The following is a 27,199-nucleotide window of genomic DNA, read 5'->3' as shown; positions in this document are numbered from 1 at the left end:
TAACCTCGTAAAAGGCAGCCTGGGGAATTAATAGGCTGTGCTGTCATTCAGATATTTATTGACTCAACAAGTATTTATTGACTCCCTGCTACATATATTAGGTACTGATAAAATAAGATGGTTCTTGAACTCAGGTTGATGTTCAAGCAGAAAGAAGCTGGACAGCTGCTTATCTGGGATTTTGAATAGGGAATTAAGACACTGGCTAGGGGACTATACCAGGTGATCCTTAAGGCAAGATTTCCTTGAAGTCTGTGGCTCTGTTGGTGGGTTTCTACGAAAATTGGAAATAAAGAACAGGAACTGAGGGATGAATGTTCTTAAAAGTATATGAATGTGCTAGTAATTATTAAGGTAGTGTTTTAAGTATTTGAGATATGGAAATAAAGAAATGGTAGGATGCATCATGAATAAAAATAAAACACAAACTATAGAATTTTGAAATGAACTTAGTTATCAAAGTTGAACCATATTTCTAGTTGAGGTCTTTGAAGATGTTTAGAGTTTCCTTACTGTTCCTAAAGACTTGAGATTGCAGTATGCATACTAGGAGGACTTATAACTGTGTAAATCAATTTTAATAATTTTAATTAAATCTGGAAACAATTTATTTCTTGCATAGTACCATCTAGACTTATTTTAATATAAGGAGGAGCTTTTTCTAAATAATGAGTTTAACAGATGATTTCTTAAAAAGAAATTACTAATTAAGATGATTTTAGATATGGTTGATTTGTTAGAATGAACTTATCTGTGCTCATTAACAGCTCTTTTACCATACAGGATTGAGATGCAAAATGTCCTTACCCATTAAGTTACCTTTTTTTTTCTTAAGATTTATTTATTTGAGAGAGAGATTTATAGACAGTGAGAGGGAGAGACAGAGAGAAAGGAGCTTTTTCCTTGGCCTCCCACATGGGTGTAGGGGCCCAAGTACTTGGCCATCTTCTGCTTTCCCAGGCTACAACAGAGAGCTGGTTTGGAAGAGGAACAGCTGGAACTAGAATCAGTGTCCATATGGGATGCCAGCACCACAGGCAGAGGATTAACCCACTGCACGATAAAATTGGCCCCTCATTAAGTTACTTTTGAAAGCACTTTTTTTTTTTTTTAACATTTGTGAATTTTAAAGTGTTTTAAATAATTCTGAATCTAAGTGGACTTATAGAATATAATTTAACTATATCACATTAACTCAAATTTATTTTAAGATTTTATTTTTAAGTTTTTTTTTTTAAAAAAAATTATTTGAAAGGCAGAGTTACAGAGAGAAGAAGAGAGATAATCTTCCATCCGCTGGTTTACTTCCAAAATGGCTGCAACAGCCAGGGCTGGGCCAGGCCGAAGCCAGGACCCAGGAGCTTTTTCTGGATCTCCCATGAATAGATTTAGGGGCCTCTGCACCCACTCAGGAGACCCGGAAGAAGCTCCTGGCTCCTGGTTTTGGAACAGCCCAGCTCCGGCCACTGTGGCCATTTAGGGAGTGAACCAGCGGATTGAAGATCTGTCTCTGTCTCTCCCTCTCTCTGTTTCGAATAAATAAATCTTTAAAAGAAAAAAGTTTGTAAGAAATTAATATTACAAAAAAAAAACTGATGTTTAGCAAAACCTGAGTTGGCCAGCATTGTGGCATAGCAGGTTAAGCTTCTGCCAGTGACACTGCCATTCCATATGGATGCCACTTTGAGACCCCGCTACTCTTCCACTTCAGATCCAGCTAATGCACCTGGGAAAGCCTTCCCAGTCTGTAAGCAGAGAGCTGGATTGCAAGAGGAGCTGTCAGGAAATTAACAGGTGCCCATATGGGATGCCAGCGCCTCAGGCAGAGGCTTAACCTGCTACACTACAGTGCCAGCCCCAAACATCAGTATTATATGCTGTTGAATTAGGGGTAGGTAGGGAACTACTACTGATAAATTATTTGTTCTAGCTTATGTTAAAGCTCTTGATTGTCTTGCCTTTTTTTTTTTTTTTAAGATTTATTTATTTATTTGAAATTCAGAGTTACACAGAGAGAGGAGAGGCAGAGAGAGAGAGAGAGGTCTTCTATCTACTGGTTCACTCCCCAATTGGCCGCAACGGCCATAATTGTGCTGTGCTGAAGCCAGGAGCCAGGAGCTTCTTCCAGGTCTCTCACAAGGGTGCAGGGGCCCAAGGACTTGGGCCATCTTCCACTGCTTTCCCAGGCCATAGCAGAGAGCTAGGGGACCCGAAACTGGCACCCATATTGGATGCTGGCACTACAGGTGGCGGCTTTACCTGCTATGCCACAGCGCCAGCTCCTATTTTTTAAAATTAAGATTTAGTTATTTGGAAGGGAGAGTGATGGGAGGGCAGAGAGAGAGAGACAGAGATACAGATAGAGATATTGAAAAGAGATATTGAAATTAGTTACTGTCCATCCACTGGTTCATTCCCCAAATGTCCACAACAACCAGGACTGGGCCAGGCCAAAGCCAAGAGCCTAGGAATTTCATCCAGGTTTCCCACACAGATGGCAGAGATCCAAGTACTTGGGCCACCAACTGCTGTCTCCTTGGTGCATAATCAGGAAGCTGAACTGGAAGTGGAGGAGATCTGACTTAATCCCGGGCACTCTAGTATGAGATATGGGCATTCTAAGTGGTGACTTAATCCATTGTGCCACAACATCTTACCCCTGTTTGGACTTTTTTTTTTTTTTTTTAAGAATTATTTTATTTATTTGAAAGAGTTACAGAGAGAAGTAGAGCCAGAGAGATCTTCCGTTCCTGCTGTTAACACTCCCAAATGACTGCAATGGCCAGAGCTGTGCCGATCCGAAGGCAGGAGCCAGGAGCTTCTTCCCAGACTCCCACAGGGGCCGAAGGAGTTGGCCATCTTCCACTGCTTTCCCAGGCCATAGCAGAGAGCTGGATCAGAAGTGGAGTAGATGGGACTTGAACCGGCACCCATGTGGGATTCTGGTGCTGCAGGCTGGGGCTTCAACCCGTTTTGCCACAGCGCTGGCCCCCTGTTTGGCATTTTGAAGCAGTTTTTGTATTTGCATCTTAAAATTCTCCTCTCTCCTTAGGCTGTCAGTTAGCATCTATCATTTAGTATTTCTGTTGCCAGAAGTCATTTTTCCTTTTTTTTCTTTTAACTTTTATTTAGTAAATATAAATTTCCAAAGTACAGTTTATGGATTACAATGGCTCCCCCCTCCCATAACTTCCCTCCCACTCGCACCCCTCCCATCTCCAGCTCCCTCTCCCATTTCATTCACATCAAGATTATTTTCAATTATCTTTATATACAGAAGATCGATTTAGTATATATTAAGATTTCATCCGTTTGCACCCACACAGAAACACAGAGTGTAAAATAATGTTTCAGTACTAGTTATAGCATTACTTCACATTGGACAACACATTAAGGACAGATCCCACATGAGGAGTAAGTACACAGTGACTCCTGTTGTTGACTTAACAATTTGACACTCTTGTTTATGGCGTCAGTAATCTCCCTAGGTTCTAGTCATGAGTTGCCAAAGCTATGGAAGCCTTTTGAGTTCGCTGACTTTGATCTTATTCCGACAGGGTCTTAGTCAAAGTGGAAGTTCCCTCCTCCCTTCAGAGAAAGGTACCTTCTTCTCTGATGGCCCTGTTCTTTCCACTGGGATCTCACTCGCAGAGATCTTTCATTTAGTTTTTTTTTTTTTTTTTTTTACCCAGAGTGTCTTGGCTTTCCATGCCTAAAATACTCTCATGGGCTCTTCAGCCAGATCCGACTGCCTTAAGGGCTGATTCTGAGGCCAGAGTGCTATTTAGGACATCTGCCATTCATGAGTCTGCTGTGTATCTCACTTCCCATGTTGGATCATTCTCTCCCTTTTTGATTCTATCAGTTAGTATTAACAGACACTAGTCTTGTTTGTGTGATCCCTTTGACTCTTAGACCTATCAGTGTGATCAATTGTGAACTGAAATTGATCACTTGGACTAGTGAGATGGCATTGGTACATGCCACCTTGATGGGATTGTATTGGAATCCCCTGGCACATTTCTAACTCCACCATTTGGGACAAGTCCGATTGAGCATGTACCAAAGTGTACATCTCCCTCTCTTATTCCCACTCTTATATTTAACAGGGATCACTTTTCAGTTAAAATTTAAACACCTAAGAATAATTGTGTGTTAATTACAGAGTTCAACCAATAGTACTAGAATAAAAAAAAATACTAAAAGGGATAAAGTATTACATTGTACATCAACAGTCAGGACAAGAGCTGATCAAGTCACTGTTTGTCATAGTGTCCATTTCACTTCAACAGGTTTCCTCTTTGGTGCTCAGTTAGTTGTCACCGATTAGGGAGAACATATGATATTTGTCCCTTTGGGACTGGCTTAATTCACTCAGCATAATATTTTCCAAATTCCTCCATCTTGTTGCAAATGACCGGGTTTCATTGTTTTTAACTGCTGTATAGTATTCTATAGAGTACATGTCCCATAATTTCTTTATCCAGTCTACTGTTGATGAGCATTTGGGTTGGTTCCAGGTCTTAGCTATTGTGAATTGAGCTGTAATAAACATTAATGTGCAGACCGCTTTTTTGTTTGCCAATTTAATTTCCTTTGGGTAAATTCCAAGGAGTGCGATGAGTGGGTTGTATGGTAGGGTTATATTCAGGTTTCTGAGGAATCTCCAGACTGACTTCCATAGTGGCTTAACCAGTTTGCATTTCCCACCAACAGTGGGTTAGTGTCCCTTTTTCTCCACATCCTCGCCAGCATTTATTGTTGGTAGATTTCTGCATGTGAGCCATTCTAACTGGGGTGAGGTGAAACCTCATTGTGGTTTTGATTTGCATTTCCCTGATTGCTAGTGATCTTGAACATTTTTTCATGTGCCTGTTGGCCATTTGGATTTCCTCTTTTGAAAAATGTCTATTGAGGTCCTTGGCCCATCTCTTAAGTGGGTTGTTTGTTTTGATGTTGTGGAGTTTCTTGATTTCTTTGTAGATTCTGGTTATCAACCCTTTATCTGTTACATATTTTGCAAATATTTTTTCCCATTCTGTTGGTTGCCTCTTCACTTTCCTGACTGTTTCTTTTGCAGTACAGAAACTTCTCAATTTGATGCAATCCCAAATGTTAATTTTGGCTTTGACTGCCTGTGCTTCTGGGGTCTTTTCCAAGAAGTCTTTGCCAGTACCTATATCTTACAGGATTTCTCCAATGCTCTCTAATAATTTGATGGTGTCAGGTCATAGATTTAAGTCTTTAATCCATGTTGAGTGAATTTTTGTGTAAGGTGAAAGGTAGGGGTCTTGCTTTATGATTCTGCACGTGGAAATCCAGTTTTCCCAGCACCATTTATTGAATAGACTGTCCTTACTCCAGGGATTGGTTTTGGATCCTTGATCAAATATGAGTTGGCTGTAGATGTTTGGATTGATTTCGGGTGTTTCAATTCTGTTCCATTAGTCTATCCATCTGTTTCTGTACCAGTACCATGCTGTTTTGATTACAACTGCCCTGTAGTATGTCCTGAAATCTGGTATTGTGATGCCTCCAGCTTTGTTTTTGTTGTACAAGATTTCTTTAGCTATTCGAGGTCTCCTGTGTCTCCATATGAATTTCAGCATCATTTTTTCCAGATCTGAGAAGAAGGTCTTTGGTATCTTGATTGGTATTGCATTGAATCTGTAAATTGCTTTTGGGAGAATGGACATTTTGATGATATTGATTGATGGAAGATTTTTCCATTTCTTGGTATCCTCTTCTATTTCTTTCTTTAAGGTTTTGTACTTTTCATCGTAGAGATTTTTAACGTCCTTGGTTAAGTTTATTCCAAGGTATTTGATTGTTTTTGTAGCTATTGTGAATGGGATTGATTTAGAAGTTCTTTCTCAGCCGTGCATTGCCTGTGTATACAAAGGCTATTGATTTTTGTGCATTGATTTTATATCCTGCTACTTTGCCAATGAGTTCCAATAGTCTCTTAGTAGAGTTTGGATCCCCTACATAAAGAATCATATCGTCTGCAAAGAGGAATAGTTTGAGTTCTTCCTTCCCAATTTGTATACCTTTAATTTCTTTTTCTTGCCTAATAGCTCTGGCTAAAACTTCCAGAACTATATTGAATAGCAGTGGTGAGAGTGGGCATCCCTGTCTGGTACCAGATCTCAGTGGAATTGCTTCCAACTTCTCCCCATTCAGTAGGATGTTGGCCGTGGATTTTTCATGGATTGCTTTGATTGTATTGAGGAATGTTCCTTCCATACCCAGTTTGCTTAGAGTTTTCATCATGAAAGGGTGTTGTATTTTATCAAATGCTTTCTCTGCGTCTATTGAGATAATCGTATGGTTTTTCTTCTGTAGTCTGTTAATATGGTGTATCACATTGATTGTTTTGCGAACATTGAACCATCCCTGCATATCAGGGATAAATCCCACTTGGTCTGGGTGGATGATCTTTCTGATGTGTTGTTGCATTCTATTGGCCAGAATTTTGTTGAGGATTTTTGCATCTATGTTCATCAGGGATATTGATCTGTAATTCTATTTCAATGCTGCATCTTTTTCCGGCTTAGGAATTAAGGTGATGCTGGCTTCATAGAAAGAATTTGGGAGGACTCCCTCTTTTTTGATTGTTCTGAATAGTTTGAGAAGAATTGGAGTTAGTTCTTCTTTAAATGTCTGGTAGAATTCAGCAGTGAATCCATCTGGTCCTGGGCTTTTCTTTGTTGGGAGGGCCTTTATTACTGTTTCAATTTCTGCCTCAGTTATGGGTCTGTTTAGGTTTTCGATGTCTTCCTGGTTCAATTTAGGTAGGTTGCATGTGTCCAGGAATTTATCCATTTCTGCTAAATTTCCCTGTTTGCTGGCATACAAGTCCTTGTAGTAATTTCTGATGATTCTTTTTATTTCTGTGGTGTCTGTTGTTATGTTTCCTTTTTCATCTCTGATTTTATTGATTTGGGTCTTTTAGTTAGTTGGGCCAATGGGGTGTCAATTTTGCTTATTTTTTCAAAAAACCAGCTCCTCGTTGGCTGATTTTTTGTAATGTTTTTTTTTTTTTTTTTATTCAGTCCTGTTGATTTCTTCTCTGATTTTAATTATTTCTCTTCTCCTACTAGATTTGTGTCTGGTTTGCTGCAGATTTTCTAGATCCTTGAGATGCATTGAAAGCTCATCTATTTGGTGCCTTTCCAATTTCTTGATGTAGGCACCTATTTCTATAAACTTTCCTCTTAACACTGCTTTTGCCGTATCCCATAAGTTTTGGTATGTTGTGCCGTTATCCTCATTTACTTCCAGAAAATTTTTGATTTCTCTTTTGATTTCCTCTATGACCCATTGTTCATTCAGGACATGTTGTTCAATCTCCATGTGTTTGCGTATGCTCTAGGGATTCCTGAGTTGCTAATTTCCAACTTCATTCCTTTATGGTCTGAGAAGCTGCATGGTATGATTCTAATTCTTTTAAATTTGCTGAGACTTGCTTTATGGCCTAGTATGTGTTCAATCCTAGAGAAGGTTCCATGTACTGCTGAGAAGAATGTAAATGCTTTGTGTGTAGGATGAAAAGTTCTGTAGATATCTGTTAGATCCATTTGGGCTATAGTGTCATTTAAATCTACTGTCTCCTTGTTGATCTTCTGTCCTGTTGATCTGTCTATTTCTGAGAGTGGAGTATTGAAGTCCCCCAGTACTGTTGTATTGGGGTCTAAGTCTCCCTTTAAATCCCTTAACAAATCTTTTAAAAAAAACTGGTGCCCTGTAATTAGGTGCATATACATTGATAATTGTTATATCTTCCTGTTGAATTGATCCCTTAATCGTTATATAGTGCCCCTCTTTGTCTCTCCTAACAGTTTTTGTGGTAAAGTTTATGTTGTCAGATATTAAGATGGCTACGCCCGCCCTTTTTTCATTTCTGTTGGCATGGTATATCTTTTTCCAGCCTTTCACTTTCAGTCTGTATGGATCTTTGTTGGAAAGATGTGTTTCTTGTAAGCGGCAGATAGATGGATTTTGTTCCTTAAGCCAATCAGCCAATCGGTGTCTTTTAACTGGATAGTTCAGGCCATTAACATTCAGTGTGACTATTGATAAGTAGTAACTTTGCCCTGCCATTTGCCAAAGGTATTTTCTAATATATGCTTTGTTCTTCCTGTGATCTTTTGCTGTGAGGTTTCCTTCCTTTGCCTTCTTTCATATTGATGACTGTGTGTCTGTGTTTCTGTGTGCAGCACATCTTTAAGCATCTTTTGCAGGGCTGGACGAGTGGCGACAAATTCTTTCAATTTCTGTTTGCTGTGAAAGGTCTTTATTTCACCTTCATTCACAAATGAGAGCTTAGCAGGATATAATATTCTGGGCTGGCAGTTTTTCTCTCTTAGTACCTGGGCTATATCTCGCCATTTCCTCCTAGCTTGTAGGGTTTCTGATGAGAAGTCAGCTGTGAGTCTGATTGGAGATCCTCTGAGAGTAATCTGACGTTTCTCTCTCGCACATTTTAGGATCTTTTCTTTATGTTTCACTTTGGTGAGTTTAGTTATAACGTGTCATGGTGAGGATCTCTTTTGGTCATGTTTACTAGGGGTTCTATGAGCTTCCTGTACTAGGATGTCTCTGTCCTTCTCCAAACCTGGGGAATTTTCTGCTAATATCTCACTAAAAAGGCCTTCTAATCCTTTCTCCCTCTCCATGCCTTCAGGAACTCCTAGACCCCAAATGTTGTTTTTTTTAATAGTATCCTGTAGATTCCCGACAATATTTTTTAGATTTCTAATTTCCTCTTTTTTTTCTTTGGTTTGACTGTATCCTTTCCTGTTCTCTGTCTTCTAAGTCTGATATTCTCTCTTCTGCTTCACCCATTCTGTTTGTAAGGCTCTCTAATGTGTTTGTCATTTGATCTATTGAATTCTTCATTTCATTATGATTTCTCATCACTATCACAGTTTCATGTTCTACTAGTTGTTTCATTTCATTTTGATTCCTCCTTAATATTTCATTTTTGCGCGAGAGATTTTCTGTCCTGTCCAGTAAGGATTTCTGTAGTTCAAGAATTTGTTTTTGAGAACTTCTTAATGTTCTTAACAATTTTTTGAGATCTGCTTCTTGCATTTCTTCTATCTCATCATCTTTATAATCTTGAATTGGGTGTCTTTTTCATTTGGGGGCGTCATAGTGTCTTCCTTGTTCTTGTTACCTCGGTTTTTGCGTTTGTTGTTTGGCATATTGGAGATATTCTTTGGTTTCTTCGCTGTGGTGTTTTTTCTTGTTATACTATGACTCTAGATTAAGTGGACTTTCTGCTTTTGATGGATCCTTAGAGGCTGTGATGGGTGTGGCCAGAGAGCTCTGTTTGGTTCTTTAGGGTTAAGGGTGTGTCAAAGGTGACTCACCCAAGTTGTTCTCTCTCTTGCTCGCTCTCTCTCTGTTTTTTTTTTTGACTCAGAAGGGAAGCAATTCTGCACAGCTCCCCTTCCAGTGCTGGTGCGCAGACTCCACGGGTGTCCTCCGCACCGTGGGCATCCTTGCTCTCCCCGTAGGTCCCCCGTGTCACATCTACTATATCCGGGAGAGTTTCCTCTGCAATTTCTTCCCGAGCCTTTTCCTGAGACTACAGTAACTCCACTTTTATTAAACTATCTTTTCCTGGACTATCAGTGCGCGCCCTCACTATTCCGCCATCTTGGCTCTGCCCCCAGAAGTCATTTTTCTAATTCACTGCCAGAACAAAACTAGGCTTAGAAACTAAATGTGATTTATTTTATAAATAAGCAGTTGAATTTGCTCAGATAGTTAGTATTAGATCAGAATTGTGTTTTGGGTTTTTAGAATATTTGATTAGGATTGGGGATTTTGAAAAATATTCTGCTCTTATGTCTAGTCTAGGGACCTTCACTGAATGCTCAATTTGCAGATCCTTTTAATATATTACTGTTTTCCCTAAGATTTTGTACTCTTGTTAGTTTTTCAAATTACTTTCCCAGTAATTCTTAACAAAAATTAGTTTTTTGTTAAGAATTGGGCCCCTGCACCCACGTGAGAGACCTGGAAGAAGCTCCTGGCTCTTGGCTTTTAATTGGCCTTCAGACAGCTCCTGATTGATTAGGTTCTGTGACGTGTATCCCAGGAGCTGCTGCTTTTCTGTTTTCAGCTTCTTTCCTTGGGGCATGGCAGTGTGTTAGGTCAAGTTATTCCAGTTTCTTCACCCTCGGTTGCCTCCATTAGTGGAATCTTCTTAATCAAACCCATGGGTTTAGAATTGATTTTGTTTCTCGTCACAACTGCTTAACATTTAGAGATCTCTTTCCTTTCTTTTCCATAGTCCTTTGGTTCTGAACTGGAATATTAGGACATCAGGCAAAACGGCTTTCCAAATTTCTTAGGTTTAGGAGCTCTCCACTGCATGTGGCATTTATTCATTGTTGAATAAAGTTGTCATTCTAACACTGCCTAGTTGCTGAAGGGATTGAAGCCTCACAGAGGCAGGGTTCAGAAAAAACCCCAACACTCCTGTTTTGTCATAGCCTTCAACTCATTATCCCATGCTCCCTGAGGCTACTGTGCTTGTCTGGTTAGTTTGTCTTTGCTGTTTACTGTAACCGTGCCATCTTTTAGTGTCTCCCTCTCCTGCCAGTGAGAAGGTATTTTTTTTCTGGCGTGAGCACTTAAAATGCCACTTTAGACACCTGCATCTCATATCAGTGACTGGGTTCAAGTTCTGAGTTTATTCCTTGTGTACCCTATGAGGCAGCGTGTGAGGACTTAAGTAGTTGGGTCCCTGCCACCTGTGTGGGAGACCCAAATTGAGTTCTTAGCCTCTGGCTTCAGCCTGGCCCAGCTCTGCTATTGCCAGCATTTGGGGAATGGAACCAGTGGATGGAAGATTTCTGTCCATCTTGTATGTCTGTCTCTCTGCCTTTAAAATAAAATTAAATAAATAAAGTTAAATAAAAGTTTTTCCCCTCTGTAAGAGTAGGATAATTACTGTCATATGAAATATATAGTCTGGGGGCCGGCACTGTGGCGCAGCAGGTTAACACCTTGGCCTGAAGCACTGGCATCCCATATGGGCGCTGGTTCGAGATCTGGCTGCTCCACTTCTGATCCAGCTCTCTGCTATGGCCTGGGAAAGCAGTGGAAGATGGCCCACATCCTTGGGCCCCTGCACCTGTTTGGGAGACCTGGAGGAAGCTCCTGGCTCCTGGCTTCAGATTGGTACAGCTCCGGCCGTTGCGCCCAGCTGGGGAGTGGGCCATTGGGTGGAAGATCACTCTCTCTCTCTGCCTCTCCTCTCTTTGTGTAACTCTTTTGGATAAATAAAAAGGAAAAGAAATATATAGTCTGTGGGGAGCAGGCAAGGAGGGAAACCAAAATTAGGGAGAAGTTTAGTAACTATGCTATTCACTTTTTTTCTCTCAATTTTTGTTCCACATTTTTTAATCTGTAAAATGGAGATAATGATGCTTACTTAATGAGTATTTGTTAGCATTAAGTAGAATACATGAGGTTTTCAGCAGGTAGATACTTTGTTTCCTTTGTTTACAGGTACAGTTAGTAGTTCTTCCTTTACACTAAAAGAAAGCTTTTCATATCCATCAGGAAGCACTGTTTAAAACAAAAAGTGGTTTCAAATTTAGTTTGGTAAAATATTTATTGCTGTAGAATGTTATCAAGTTAATACGCTAACATACTGTAGGAGTAGGATAAACTAGTTGATTCTAGCAGCAAGAATAGAATCAGCTTCACACTGCTATACATTGGAAGAGTATTATTATTTATAATAGATTCTATAAGTATGAAATTTGATATGAAGTAATTTCTGATAATCCATGTCAGCTTGCATGCTGAAACTATTCTTGGGGCATAGTTCACTCAGTCTCCTTGAGTTCCAAGTGAATAGACTTTAAGGAGGAGAGAGGAATGTCTGGCCTGTGGACCATGTCAGGCCTGTGGTGTCATTTGCTCTGGTCCTGCCAACACAACTACAGCCAGGACTTGAAATTCAGTAAATCTATAGCAAGCTGATTTTTAAATTAATAATTTTGTATGGACTGAAAATGATGTTAAAAATATCTAAATGGGCTGGCGCCGCGGCTCACTAGGCTAATCCTCTGCCTAGTGGCGCCGGCACACTGGGTTCTAGTCCCGGTCGGTGCGCCGGATTCTGTCTCGGTTGCCCCTCTTCCAGGCCAGCTCTCTGCTGTGGCCAGGGAGTGCAGTGGAGGATGGCCCAAGTGCTTGGGCCCTGCACCCCACAGGAGACCAGGAAAAGCACCTGGCTCCTGGCTCCTGCCATCGGATCAGCGCGGTGCGCCGGCCGCAGTGCGCCGGCCGCGGCGGCCATTGGAGGGTGAACCAATGGCAAAGGAAGACCTTTCTCTCTGTCTCTCTCTCTCACTGTCCACTCTGCCTGTCAAAAAATAAAAAAAAATAAATAAAAAATCTAAATGACCCTTGCAGAAAAAAAGGTTCCCTGCCCACACTTTGAGGAAATACTGCCTTATTACAAGATGACTCTTAAATAATGAAACTCTTTATCCAGTGGCTCTGTTAACTTGACATATAAAATTAACCATCAGATTTTCCCCATTAATAAACTTTTCTCCTTCCACATTTTTCTACAGACAGATGCACCATCAGGAATGGAAATACAGTCATGGTATCCTGTTATAAAGCAGGAAGGTGACCATGTTTCTCCGACACATTCATTTTTACATCCCAGGTGAGTGGATCTTCATTTATATGTTTGCTTGTTCGTTCAACAGCTATATGCCAAGTACTAGTCTAGGACTTGAGAGTTCATTATTTAGTTTCAAACTTCCTTGTAAATTAGTGTATTACCTTTGAAAATTCGAAATTGTTCTTTTAAAAAAGTTTTTGTTTGAGAAGCAGACAGAGAAAGAGAAAAGAGGGAGACGGATGGAAAGAGCTCCTGTCTGCTGGTTCACTCCCCAAGTGCCCATAATGGCTGGACCTGGGCCAGGCTGAAGCCAGGAGCCAGGAACTCAAACCAGGTCTTCTGAGTGGGTGGAAGGGACCCAGCTACTTGAGCCATCACCTTCTCTCTCCTGGAGTACTCATTAACAGGAAGTGAGAAATAAGAATGGATTGGGAATCAAAACTCAGGTACACCAATATGGGATGTCCCATCCAGAGTCATAACCAAATTCTTGCCCTCAAAACTGTTTATAAACAAGCACATTGTGATTTAATGCTGTTTAAATATTTATCATTGTAAGGATATTGTAGAAGAATTACATCACCTAGTCATTCTAATTAGAAAAAAATTCAGAGGAAGAATCTAAAATGAAATGAATTGTAAATTTTATTACATATTTGTGGTAACCTTTACTTAATGCTTTTATGTTTTTTCATTTTTTCTTGACTTCAAGCAAGAAAATCAAAGTTATTTAATTTCCTTCTGTTCAAGAGATAAACTAATTTTTTCAGAGATTGGTATGGAACTTTGATATTTTAAAAGGAAATTCTTTTGAAACTTGAGTTATTAATAGCCACACCCCTCAAAAATCAAGTTTTTGTATTTTCAGTATTCCAAGGAGATTTTCTATTTTTATAGATTTTATGCTTTTTATTTAGATTTTATCTGTTAGTGTAAATCTTATCCCCAAGCATGGTGATATGAAGAGTCTTAGTCTTATTATCTGTATTTGCATAATCACTACCATATGTAAGATACATTTTGAAATAAGTCTTTTGAACATTACTAAACCTGTCAGATTGGTGTTTTTTGTTTTAGCAGAATAGTGAGTATTTAGTCCTAGAATTCATGTGATAAAGAACAGTGTAAGTGTTCTGTATAAATAAAGTGATGTTAGGAGATTGCCTGGAGTATAGAGGATGAAGTGTTAGCCTGAATGGTTGTCTTTTTGATAAAGATTATTCAGATTGCAGTTACAAACATAGTACTTGAGTATTTCGTTCAGCTGTGTTCCATAAGCCTCTCAAGTACTCTCCTGAACAGTGTGTGTGAACTTTGAGTAAAATTATGTTACCCTTTCAATCTTAATTTTGCACAGTTTATTACTGCTATTTTATCAGATAAGTAGGAGTACCAATAATTTTTTTTCCCTTTTTTTTTTAAGATTTATTTATTTGAAAGAGAAGGAGAGGCAGAGAGACAGAGAGGTTTTCCATCCACTGGTTCGCTCCCCAATTGGCCACAACAGCTGGAGCTGCGCCATTTTGAAGCCAGTAACCAGGAGCTTCTTCCTGGTCTCCTATGTGGGTGCAGGAGCCCAGGGACTTGGGTCATCTTCCATTGTTTTCCTAGGCCATACCAGAGAGCTGGATTGGAAGTGGAGCAGCTGGGTCTCGATCCAGCGCCCATATGGGATGCAGGCCCTGTACCCGCTAAACACAGCGCTGGCCTCCATTTTTTTTTTTGAAATTTTTAAATGATTTTTATTTATTTATTTGAGAGGTAGAGATAAAGAGGGAGGAAGAGACAGAAAGAAAGGTCTTCCATCTGTTGGTTCACTCCCCAAATGGCTGCAGTGGCCGGAGCTGGGCTGATTGGAAGCCAGGAGCTTCTTCTGGGTTGCCCACATGGGTGCAGAGACCCAAAGACTTGGGCCATCTTCCACTGCTTTCCCAGGCCATAGCAGAGAGCTAGATCGGAAGTAGAGCAGTTGGGACACAAACCAGTGCCCATATGGGAGGCCTGCAGTGCCAGCAGCAGAGGCTTAACCTACTATGCCACAGTGCTGGCCCCCCGCACCAAACTATTTTAAGAAGATTGTGCTCTGGTATTTGATACAAGTAAAGCTGTGGAGTAGGTAGGCAGCAGCATTCAGAGTACCCGTTCTCTCTGAGCTATATAAGAAGGGCCTTTGGAACTCCTCATTGGGCCTATCATGAAGCAACCTCACCACAGGCAGAGAGCAACAATTCCCTGCTTTGGAGGGGTAGTGAATATGAAAACAGTCCTCCAAAGTAGCATATGACTTGTCTTTTGGAATTAACCGTACCTAGTCAGGGCTGTTAAAATGCTTACTGCCTGTAGTTCTCAGTTGATTTTGAGGAAAGGAGAAAACGGATTTTATTTTTTAGTGAGTATCTTTGTAATGTGAAGAAATTTACAAAATAACAAAAATCAACTTTGTTCTTAATGCCTAAAATGTCCATTTTTTTAAGAGTTTGTTTCTGTGACCCTTATTTTCTGAGTTGTTACATTGTCTGTCTTGATTAAAAAAAGTTTATGCATAGAAATGTTTCATATTTTGATTTTTTTACCTAAATGTAGTAAGTATCTTATTTTGCTTTTCTTTGTTTTCAGCTACTATTTATACATGTGTGATAAAGTGGTTGCCCCCAATGTGTCACTCACTTCTGCCATATCTCAGTCTAAAGAGGTCACAAAGACAGAGGCAAGTAAGTCTGTGTCACGAACATCAGAGAAGCCTCACGGTAGTGGTAAACATCAAAAAGCAGTGTCTTACCCAGATGTCTCACTTGAGGAACAGGAGAAAATGGATTTAAAAATAAGTAGAGAATTATATAACCGTTTAGGTAAGTATTCAGAAAGTATCTTTTTTTTTTTTTTTTTCAAAGATTTATCCATTTATGTGAAAGGCAGTGTTATAGGGAAAGAGGGAGAGACAGAGAGATCTTCAGTCCATTGGATCACTCCCTTGATGGCTGCAGTGGTCAGGGATGGGCCAGGCCAAAGCCAGGAGCTTTTCTAGGTCTCCCACATGGGTTTAGGGGTTCAAGTACTGGACCATACTCTTCTGCATTAGTAGAGAGCTGGATTGGAAGTGAAACAGCTGGGACATAAACCTGCACCCATGTGGGATGCCAGTGCCACAGGCAACGGCTTAACTCTGCGGCAATGCTGGCGTTAGAAATTACTTTTTTTTTTTTAAGTTTTATTTATTTGAAAGATTTACAGAGAGAGGTAGAGCCAGAGAGAAAGAGAGAGAGAGAGAGGTCTTCCATCCATTCGCTGGTTCACTCCCCAAATGACCACAACGGATAGAGCAGAGCTGATCTGAAGCCAAGAGGTTCTTCTGGGTCTCCCACGCTGGTACAGGGGCCCAAGCACTTGGGCCATCTTCTGCTGCTTTCCCAGGCCATAGCAGAGAGCTGGATTGAAAGAGAAGCATTCGGGACACAAACTGGCACCCATATGAGATGCTGGTGCTGCAGACCGGGGTTTTAACCTGCTGCGCCACAGCACCGGCCCCCAGAAATTATCTTTTTAAAATCAAGTATCTAATAGACACAATTTATTGATAATTTTCAAAGAAGATTTCTATTTAAGCAAGGTTTTCAGTTAGTTACTGCTTTCACCCTAAAAAATGTGACCTTTTAAAATGAGTGGTTTTTTTTCTCTCCCAACTTCAATTACTGTACTTTTTTAGAATGGCAGTAACTATAGAGGTTAGTGAGAGAGTGGTGTGTGTGTGTGTGTGTGTGTGTGTATGTGTAATGTAATAGAGTCGTGAGAGGACTACATGTGTTAAGTATATAATCGCTGCAAGTGATTTTCTGTCATTTTTTTCCCCTGTATTTTCTTTGCTGTCAGATTTCTTTAGTAGATCCGTATTTTTTACAAATTTGCTATGAACTAAGAAAGTTATTTATTAATATTAAGGAGTATATATAAATAAGAATGGTTAATTATGTAAGTCAGGGAAACAGTCATGGAATAAAAAGCAAAGATTAAAAGCTCTGGAAACTGGGCAGTTGGCTTAAATGCAGAATGCTGACTTCATCTAAATGAAAATACTGCGAATCAAACAACTTTTCCCTCAAATGCTGCTTCCCATAGAGCAGCACAACTTTGCTTTGTGCTTTGTGCTTAGGCAGTGTGACTGCCTTGCAACAGTTAGAGAATCTTCCAGTTATTTAACACTTCCCATAGGGAATTGAAATTCTTTAAGATTTTCTTTTCCTTTCTTTCTTTCTTTTTTTTTTTTTTTTTGACAGGCAGAGTTAGTGAGAGAGAGACAGAGAGAAAGGTCTTCCTTTCGTTGGTTCACCCCCAAATGGCTACTGCAGCTGGCATGCTGCACCGATCCAGGAGCCAGGTGCTTCCTCCCGGTCTCCCATGTAGGTGCAGGGCCCAAGCACTTGGGCCATCCTCCACTGCCTTCCCGGGCCACAGCAGAGAGCTGGATTGGAAGAGGAGCAATCGGGACAGAATCTGGCACCCCAACTGGGACTAGAACCTGGGGTACCGGCACTGCAGGCAAAGGATTAGCCTAGTGAGCCGCAGCGCCGGCTGAAATTCTTTAAGATTTTCTGTACTCTTTTTGAGGTTTTAAAAACTCAGATTTTTTTTGGATTTAATTACATTAAGTAGTAATTAGTAACCTACCTGTATGCCACAGTTACATAATATTTTATTACCCAGATTAATCCTAGTAACATGAAAAACACACAATTCACAGGCCATAATTTTTTAATTTATTTGAATTTATTTGTTTACTTATTATTTGAAAGGCAGAGTGACAGAGAGGGAGAGGCAGAAAGAGATCTCCTATCTGTTGATTCACTCCCCAAATGGCTGTGATGACTGGGGCTGGACCAGCTAAAATCAGGAGTCTGGAACTCTATTCATGTCTCCCACTTGGGTTGCAGGAGCCCAAATACTTGGGCTATGTTCCACTACTTTCCCAGGTGCATTAGCAGAGAGCTGAATCCGAAGTGGAGCTGTGGGGACTCAACTGGCACTCTAAAAGGGAATGCTGGTGATATAGGCAGCAGCCTAACACACTGTGCCACAACACTGGCCCCTTTCATGTTTTTCTTGGACAGTGCATCTCTTTGGAGAAATTCTGTTCTGATCTTTTGCCTCTTTTTAAATTGGGTTGTCTCTTTACTGTTGAGTTCCAAGAGTTCTTTATACAGTCCTGGCCCTAGATCCTTATACACTGGCTTTCTTACTCTACAGCTATTGCCATTCTAAAAAATGTATAGCAATTGAAGTTTTAAAATTGTAAGAACTGTAAATTTTTGATTGCTTGCTTTATGGTTTCTTATACTGAAGAAATTATTGCCTAATTCAGAACTCTTTATATTTAGCTCTTCGATCTTAACATATCTTAGATTCCTTTTGAATTAACATTTATATACAGTGTAAGTTCCAACCTCATTTTAAAAAAGATTTTATTAATTTATTTGAGAGAGCTACAGGCAGAGAGAGGGAGGGACAGAAAGATCTTCCATCCGCTGGTTCACTCCACAGATGGCCCGCAACAGCCAGAGCTGGGCTGATCCAAAGTCAGGAGACAGGAGCTTCTTCTGGGTCTCCCACAGGGGTACAGTGGCCCAATCACTTGGGCCATCTTCCACTGCTTTCCCAGGCCACAGCAGAGAGCTGGATAGCAAGTGGAGCAGCTGGGACATAAACTGGTATAGGATGCCAGCGTGGCAGGCAGAGGCTTAACCTGTGCTGCAGTGCTGGCCCCAACCTCACTTTCATTTTCCCTTAAAGATTTATATTTATTTATTTCAAAGAGTGATGAAGAGAGGGAGAGACATAGAAAGAGGAGATCTTCCATGTACTGGTTCACTCCCCAAATGTCTGCAGCAGTCAAGGGGTGGGCCAGATCAAAACCAGGAGCCAGGAATTCCATCTTGATACCCATGGGAGTGGCAGGAGTCCAAGTACTTAGGCCATCATCTACTGCCTCTCAGGCAAAATAGTAGGAAGTTGGATCAGAGGTGTGATAGCTGGGACTTGAATCAGGCACTCTGATATGGGATGCAGGCAGTTAAGCTGCTGCTTCACTTGTTGACTCCCCATCCTGTACCAAGTCTCTTTCTTTTGGATGTAGATCCATTTGCCCATTTGTTGAATATTCTTTTCAGATTGAATTTTTTGACAGTCTTCTCAAAAAAACAATTGCCTATAAAACTTGGGTTTACATCATATGAAACAAAATAAGCCAGTCCCAAGTTGACAAATACCCTATGTTCTTCCTGATCTGTGATAATAGAGACCTAAAAGGAAACCTGTAGAAGTGAAATTGACACTTTGAGAAGCAATGACTTGAACAGCCCTTGTCTTGACTGTCAAGGAACATTTTTTTTTCCTTCTTCATATTATTTGTTGAACTCTTTACTTAGCATAGAGTTAATCATGTGTATAAATTCAATTGAAAATAGATTTCAGTAAACAATAAGATTGGGAATAAGAGAGGGGAGGAAGTTTGTAACTGTAAAGCTGTGTAGTTCTGCATTCATTGCTATGGACTAACTTCTAAGGGTACAGTTTAAAAACTTTGCATTGGACCCCAAATCCCATTAAGCTGGGTGGAAAAAAATGCCATCTTAATTGTTAAAGTGATCATAGTAAGTGTTAAAGTGATCATATAGGTATGATTAAGTGTTAAAGGGATCTTATAAATAAGATCAAGTGTCTGGTAATAATAATAGAATTCAAAAGGAGAGAATGTTCCAAAAGGAGAGAAGCAGTCTACACAGCAGACTCATAGAATGACAGTCGCTTTAAATAGCACTCTGACCTCAGAATCAGCCCTTAAAACATTCTGGTCTGGCTGAAAAGCCCATGAGAGCCTTTCAGGCATGGAAAGCCAAGACATTGTGGCAAAAAAAAAGATCTCTGTGAGCGAGACACCAATGGAGAGAAGTGGCCATCAAAGAAGGATGTACTTTCCTCTGAAGGGAGGAGAGAACTTACACTTTGCATATGGCCTTGTCTAAATACTGACGGAGATTGTGAACTCAAAAGGCTTCCATAGCTTAGGCAGCTCATGTCAAGAGCCTTGGGTGATCACTGACATCATACTTAAGAGTGTTAATTGTTAAATTAACAACAGGAGTCACTGTGCATTTAATTCCCATGCAGGACCTCTGTCCACAATGAGTTAACTGTAAAACTGTTCTCAGTCTTTGTGAGTGTGTGCATGCACACAAATTGTTAAAATCTTTACTTGGTATAGAGTTGGTCTTCTGTGTATAAAGTTAATTGAAAATGAATCTTGGCTGGTGCCGCGGCTCACTAGGCTAATCCTCCGCCTTGCGGCGCCGGCACCCTGGGTTCTAGTCCCGGTCGGGGCACGGGATTCTGTCCCAGTTGCCCCTTTTCCAGGCCAGCTCTCTGCTGTGGCCTGGGAGTGCAGTGGAGGATGGCCCAAGTGCTTGGGCCCTGCACCCCACAGGAGACCAGGATAAGCACTTGGCTCCTGCCTTCAGATCAGCGCAGTGCACTGGCTGCAGCGCGCCGGCCATGACGGCCATTGGAGGGTGAACCAACGGCAAAGGAAGACCTTTCTCTCTCTCTCTCTCTCTCACTGTCCACTCTGCCTGTCAAAAAAAAAAAAAAAAAAAAAAAAAAAAAAACAACGAATCTTAATAGATAATGGGACTAGGAATGGGAGAGGAAGGAGGAGGAGGAGTGGGAGTAGGGGTGGGAAGGATGGGTATGGTTGGTAGAATCACTATATTCCTAAAGTTGTACTTAGGAAATTTACATCCATTAAATAAAAGGTTTCTCTGGGAGGGGAAAACAAAAAAACAATTGTGGGTTTACTTGGTTCTGGACTCTGAATTCTTTCTCACTGATCTATGTATCTTTCCTTATGTGAGTACTACACAATGGACTTGATATCTGTAGCAAGCTTTAACATTGGAAATTATTAATTCTTTTTCAGGATTTTTTGTCTATTTTGGAGTCTTTGTATTTCCATATGAATTTTAGAATCAGCTTATCAATTTCTGCCAGAAAACCAGCTGGGATTTTAATGGAGATTGCACTGAACATATGGATCAATTTGGGGAATATTATTATCTTAAAAATACTTAGTCTTCTGGGGGCCGGCACTGTGGCTTACTTGGTTAATCCTCCTCCTGTGGCACTGGCATCCCATATGGGTGCCGGGTTCTAGTCCCAGTTGTTCCTCTTCCAGTCCAGCTCTCTGCTGTGGCCCGGGAGTGCAGTGGAGGATGGCCCAAGTGCTTGGGCCCCTGCACCCGCATGGGAGACCAGGAGGAAGCACCTGGCTCCTGGTTTCAGATTGGCGTAGTGCTGGCCGTAGCGGCCATTTGGGGAGTGAACCAACGTAAGGAAGACCTTTCTCTCTGTCTCTCCTTCTCACTGTCTATAACTCTACCTGTCAAATAGAAAAAAAATACTTAGTCTTCCAATCTGTTAACATGGACTGTCTTTTTATGTATTCACATCTTTCTTTGATGTTTTGTTGTTGCTATTGTACATGTTTAACTACTTTTGTTAAACTTATTCCTAAGTATTTTATTCTTGTTGATTTAATTTTTGAATGGAATTGTCTTGTTAATAGCATTCCTGGATTCTTCCAGTGACTTTTTAACACAGTGATATTTATTCTTTGTTACTTGATTTTTTTTTCCCTCTCAAAGATCCATCAATCTTACATAGTTCTGTGAGTAAAAAGAAATCTGACTCTACCACTTGCCACTTAGTCAGAGACACAAACAAGTTGGGAATTGGCCATGATACTGCAGAATCATCTCCACTCCTTGTCAAAGATGTCGTTTGTGAAGATGATAAAGGAAAAATCATGGAGGAAGTAATGAGGACTTATGTAAAACAACAGGAAAAACTGAACTCAATTTTGCAAAAGAAGCAACAACTTCAGATGGTAAAGTTGTTATTTAAATGATAATTCATTATGAAAAGATACTTTTGCACATTCTCAGAGGAGTCAAGATATGTTGCAAATATATGTTAGATTGTTCAGTTTCACACTGATAGGCAATTTTAATACATTTATAGAGAAGATATTTTTCAATATAACTGTTGATATATAGAACTAATACGAATTTTATATATTTTCTGACTTATTTTTTCCTGAACTAAAAGTTTTTTTGTTTTTTTTTTTTTGAAATTTTTAACCTGATGGAAATAAAATTGTATTGTGATTCTGTACTTACAGGAAGTGGAAATGTTGAGTAGTTCAAAAGCTATGAGGGAACTCACTGAAGAACAACAGAATCTGCAGAAAGAACTTGAATCTTTGCAGACTGAACATGCTCAAAGAATGGAAGAATTTTATGTTGAACAGAAGGACTTAGAGAAAAAATTAGAGCAGGTAATGAAGCAAAAATGTACATGTGACTCAAATTTGGAAAAAGACAAAGAGGCTGAATATGCAGCACAGGTAAGAATTACTCAGTTTGTATAATGTGCCCTTTCAACATGAATGGAAAGTGTTACTGCTCTGTTAAAGAAATTACTTTTTGTCAAGCTCATTCACTAGGCTAGATTTCAATGTAGATAATTCTGTTAAACACAATTTTATGCTAGATTGTCTATGATGATTTTTTGACTTTTATTGGTTTATTACTTTAAAGTTTATTGGATTTCTATAATTTATTTACTTAAATTGTAAATCTAGCTCTCTGATGATCAAATATTATTTTAATAATATATGCTTTCAAATCAACATATTAACAAATAACTGTTGCCTACTCTATTCAAAAGCACTGAAGCAAAAATAAATAAGTAAATCCTTTATGTTAATAGTTGCTCACATTTGAGGGAAGATGTACAAATATTAGCTTGAACAGGTTGTAACAAGGATCTAGTAATGCACAGAAAATAATTAAAGTGCTGTAGGTGTTTTAGGTGTTTATTCCTCTTGATCCTTTGCTTTACCTTCAATTTAATGTCATGTTGAATGTCAAGGTAATAGTATTAGATACTTAAAAGACTGTGGTATGCATGAAATAGTTTGTTTTGTAAAACATAATGTGAAAGTAGGTCTTTGCTGTGGTATAAGATTAAATGGAAAAACAAAACTAAATGAATATTGACACAGCCTTTTAAATCACACAGCTAGCAGAACTGAGACAGAGACTGGACCACGCTGAAGCTGATAGGCAAGAACTCCAAGATGAACTCAGACAGGAGCGGGAGGCAAGACAGAAGTTAGAGATGATGATAAAAGAGTTAAAGCTGCAAATTTTGAAGTCATCCAAGGCTGCTAAAGAATAGGAACTGTTAAAGAGATCATCTGTGTATACTGACAGGGTTTTTTTGTTTATTGCTTGCTTTGGTAATAGAATTCTGAACAACTTATCCGCATGACAATAGCTAGGCATTCTACCCATTTGTAGATCAAAGAAAGTGAAGAGATTATATATTAGTACATAAATTTTTACATTTTCCAAATGAATGAAAATGTAGGTTTCTTTGTATTTTTTTTTCAGCTTAGTAACAATATAGGATTTCAAGTAGTAGATAACCTGCCTATATTTCTAATGTGAATTTAACAGTTGTATACTTTTTAAAAGCTGCATTATGTGATGGGAAATAGCTGTGGTCAATTTTGTTATCCATATTTCAGACTCAATTTTAGATATAATGGTGGCATTATATTTCAAATATATACTATAGAACTATTCAAGGAGTTGAATCTGCATTTTTCTTATTAACACAATCTCCTTTATAAGTGATATATATACTCATTATTATACACAGACATTAGCTTTTACTTTGTTCAGATTGTGGAATGAATTTCTTCAATCCTCAGTTCTCTTTTAAATGTCTCCTAAGAGGAATTTCATTAATGAAGGAATAGCATAACCCATGGGTGTCATTGGAAAGAGTAAGATGTTTTGTTACGCATTGCTGCTAAATGTAAGAAGCAGTTGTAATTTGTTTTTCAGGTTTAATGTGGTTATATTTAGAAATTTTTTACGCTGTATCTTCAGAAAAATAATGATTTCTGAACTTTTGTTTATGTTGTTAATAGTGGTGTGAAAATAATAATGTTGAGAAGAATTGGTGTCATTGATGTACATCAGTTTCTATAGAATCCACAGTCCTTCTGTACAGGTTTTGTATGTAGCTATGGGTTGGAATGAAATTTATATAATGGATTTGTTTTCCTTTAAATTGTAAAATATTAAACATATTGAAGGTTATTTTGGACTTTTGTATGTTAAATGTTAAGTCTTACCAAAAATTTGCACGAATGGACCATTTTCAATTACTACTTAATATCAAAATCAGGAATTTACAGTCAACTGATAGTGTATGATAGCTTTGTATAGGAGTTTAATTATCTGCTACTAAAATTTTTAGATAATTTTTAGTTTACAAAAGAATTCCATAGTTTGGGAAGAGGCAACATCTTCTGTACTTTTTTTTTTTTGCACAGAAAAGTCTGTCACTCTTTAAAAGCAAATTTCCTGTTAATTCTTGGCTTAAAAGATAATAGAAAAAAAATTGTTAGTATGCAGTTTTTTAAAGGAAAGTTTCCTGAAACCACCAGTAGTTGACATTATTAACCCCATGAATTTTGTTTTTCATGCTTTCTGACAAGGTTCTGTATGAAATTATTACAAGTGAACTAGAATGAAAGTTGTGTGCTATGTCCATTGTAGAAGGCAGGTACTCTAATGTTGGTAGAACTTAAAAAAAAAAAAAAATCACATAGCTTATCATTAACCAGTTATTTTCAGATTGTTCTTAATGGTACTCATATATCCCAAAAGAATTTCTATAGTTCCTAAAAGGGAACTTTACTAAACAGAGTATGATCTAAATGTGTATTTTCTACTTTTCATTTCAATTTTTACTATATTTACCCTGTAATTTAATTTATTGATTCTTGGAATCTCAAGATGGAACAAATGTTGAAAATGCATATCTCCCTAATATAATTTATTTAGACCTTGCAAAAAAATTACACTTATGATACACTTTTATTTTAGTTGTAAATTAGTTGTGTAGTAACTCATATTTTTGGAAGGCAAAATCAAGTACCTATAGTTTCATTTAGTTTTCTAATTCACTTATGTTACTTATTAAATGATAAGTTCTGCTTATGTTACTTATTAAATGATAAGCTTTCTTATCATTTATGTTACTTATTAAATGATAAGTTTACTTGTGTCAATCCAAAACTTCTAAAATAACTTGCTTAGCCTTTGAAATACATTATAAAATTCTAAGCAGTGTCTAAATACTTTTGAATTATTTTAAACTCTTTATTTTTGTAGTCCTTAACTTAAAGGAAACTTGCCATATGATACTCTTCATTTCCAGTACATTAGTGTGCCATAGCTTTCTAACTTCCTTGAAAATAGTTTTTTAGTCAATTGTAGATATTACAGCTATTATTGTTAAAAGTAACTCTTAAGTTATACTGTACCACACAGCTTGAAAACAATAGATTTTGTAAAACTTTTAAAGTGGCCTCTGCTAAAATGTATTATCCATGTAACCCTTGTTTTTTCTTTGCATGCGTGTTTTGTGTGTGGGTTGCTACCTTAAAGTTTGTTTTGGTATTAGTTTATGTGTGCCACATTCTTTAGCAGATTCTAAACTTCATATTACTTTTTATTTTTTAAGAAAAGTAAAAATGTTTACTCTAAAAGGCTGCATAGAAGAAACAACCTTTAAAAAGTTTTAACTTGTATGTCTTTAGAAGGAGGAAAGAATAGCTTACTGGGTGGTTTAATTTGGGTGGTGATAGTTAACATAGTCTGAATATTATGAGAAAAATGTACCAAATCTAAAAAGTAATCTGCGTAAAACTTCCTTCTGTCATTGAGGAAATTCTTAAAACATCCTAATTTCATAAGTGTAACTTGTAACACTATAAAAACATTTGACCAACAACTTAAATTTGGCTTGTACTTTAGATTTTGTAAAGCATATTTTGCTTGAATTTCTGCGTCATGAGAACCAGTATGTTTTATGCTTCTTGAACCAATTTTATAGCATTTAATATATTACTGGTTTAGATATAAAACATTTGTACATATTGAATTATAAAGCAGTTACTGAAGTAGGTTAAATAGATTGAGTACTATATTTGCAGGTTATTCATACCTTTTAGAAGTTATGACAGAGCAACCAGTTTATTTGCACATCTGTGGCTTCTGTTTGAAGGAAAGTAAAATGGTAAGGAAACTGAAGTAATATAAAACATGCTCAAGGTATTTTTTCTAGAATTAAAGCTGGTGTTGATGGTTTTTGATCAACTTCTAAAATTTTCTCAACAGTTAAGACTTGTGTTTTGGTTATCTAGGGAAGAATCCTCGTTTTTTATTTGCCTTTTATGAGTCCAATACACATGACAGGACATTAAAAATTAACAATGAAAAATTGTGCTTATACTGTACATCTATTTCTGTGCTTAGAACTACTTGTTAATAGTTTTTATGGAAGCTCTCAGCAATAAGGGACTTATAACTGCTGTAATGTATGTTGTGGAATTGAATATTTAAACAGCTTAAATTTTTGTTGTAGTATAGGCTCCTTCCAATATTGGAAAAAAAAGCATTAAGGGTATTTTATATTGCATCTTGTTTCAAAGGACAGTGTCTCTCTTTTTTGGTAAAATCTTTCCATTTAAATGGCTTCTAAACTAATACACTTTGGAGCCCTGTTTAGTAATACAGTTAAATGTTTTATGTAGCGCTACTGTTTTTGAATTAGAAAGTGATCAAATGTAAAAACAATTCTAAAAGTTAAGCCCAGAAAACAAAATAGTGTATTAAGTTAGTATAATATAAAAGAAATTTATAAGATTTTTTTTTCCTCACTATAGATACCTCACTTGAAAATAAAGCACAGCATACTTAAAGAAGTAGTTCTGGTAAAAACATTTTACTAAAATAATTGCTAAACTTAGGTATCTTTTGAAGAATTAGAATTTTTGAGAATTAAAATATACTTGCTTTAAAACATCTTGTTAGGACTGTATGTTTATCTTGATAATTTTAAGCCAACATAGAAGTCTTAAATTATTTCTAAACTTAATCTGTGAAGCGGTTAATGGGAATTAGCTGTTCTGCAACTGTTGTACACATTGCTGACTATTGACCATAACTCAATTTAAAACTTTGCCAATGATGTACAGTTTTATGGTTAAAATTGCTGTGGTTGGTTGCATTACATGACAAACAAAACTGTCCTCTACCTCACGTGAAATAAATATTTTATATGGTTTTACTAAAATATAAGACTCATTTATCTGGTCACTTAGTTTACAAATTTTGAATTATATTTATTGAAACATGGCATACTGTGCTCTTAGCTTATACCTCAATTGTATTTTGTGCTGTTTTCCATTTTCATGGCTTGTAAATAACTTGTATAGATTGTGGATCAAATTCCAAATAAAAACTTTTAATGCCAATGAAATTTGATTGATCTCAGTATCCTGTGTGAAGTTAACTTTCTTGTCCCCTAAAATTGACATTTTTCTCCTTTCATTCCTTCAGTGGCTGT

At 38.1% G+C, this 27,199-nt stretch overlaps 1 protein-coding gene and 1 long non-coding RNA gene across 7 annotated transcripts in view; one reads left to right on the top strand and one right to left on the bottom strand.

Moving 5' to 3' along the window:
• The window catches only part of SKIL (SKI like proto-oncogene), a 40,842-nt gene extending 13,730 nt beyond the window's left edge, over positions 1 to 27,112 (top strand). For all 3 annotated transcript variants that reach the window (XM_070072528.1, XM_070072529.1, XM_070072530.1), the window contains exons 3-7: positions 12,609 to 12,706; positions 15,281 to 15,513; positions 21,352 to 21,593; positions 21,888 to 22,112; positions 22,790 to 27,112. In XM_070072528.1, the coding sequence (XP_069928629.1) occupies positions 12,609 to 12,706; positions 15,281 to 15,513; positions 21,352 to 21,593; positions 21,888 to 22,112; positions 22,790 to 22,948 (957 nt within the window). In that variant the 3' untranslated portion in view covers positions 22,949 to 27,112. The remainder of the gene's footprint in view (positions 1 to 12,608; positions 12,707 to 15,280; positions 15,514 to 21,351; positions 21,594 to 21,887; positions 22,113 to 22,789) is intronic.
• Positions 1 to 27,199, bottom strand: part of LOC103350448 (uncharacterized) — a 47,301-nt gene that overhangs the window by 19,679 nt on the left and 423 nt on the right. Inside the window, exons 2-4 of one of the 4 annotated variants that reach the window (XR_007924600.2) lie at positions 25,796 to 25,845; positions 11,453 to 11,589; positions 285 to 10,900 (exon numbers count right to left, since the gene is read on the bottom strand). This is a non-coding gene — a long non-coding RNA (uncharacterized lncRNA). The other 3 variants (XR_007924601.2, XR_007924598.2, XR_007924599.2) reach the window with 3 other exon arrangements.

The sequence above is a fragment of the Oryctolagus cuniculus genome, chromosome 4 (genome assembly GCF_964237555.1).
Source record: "Oryctolagus cuniculus chromosome 4, mOryCun1.1, whole genome shotgun sequence".
Taxonomy (NCBI): Eukaryota; Metazoa; Chordata; class Mammalia; order Lagomorpha; family Leporidae; genus Oryctolagus; species Oryctolagus cuniculus.
Note: the sequence above shows the minus strand (reverse complement) of the source record. Positions and strands in the feature narration are given on the sequence as shown.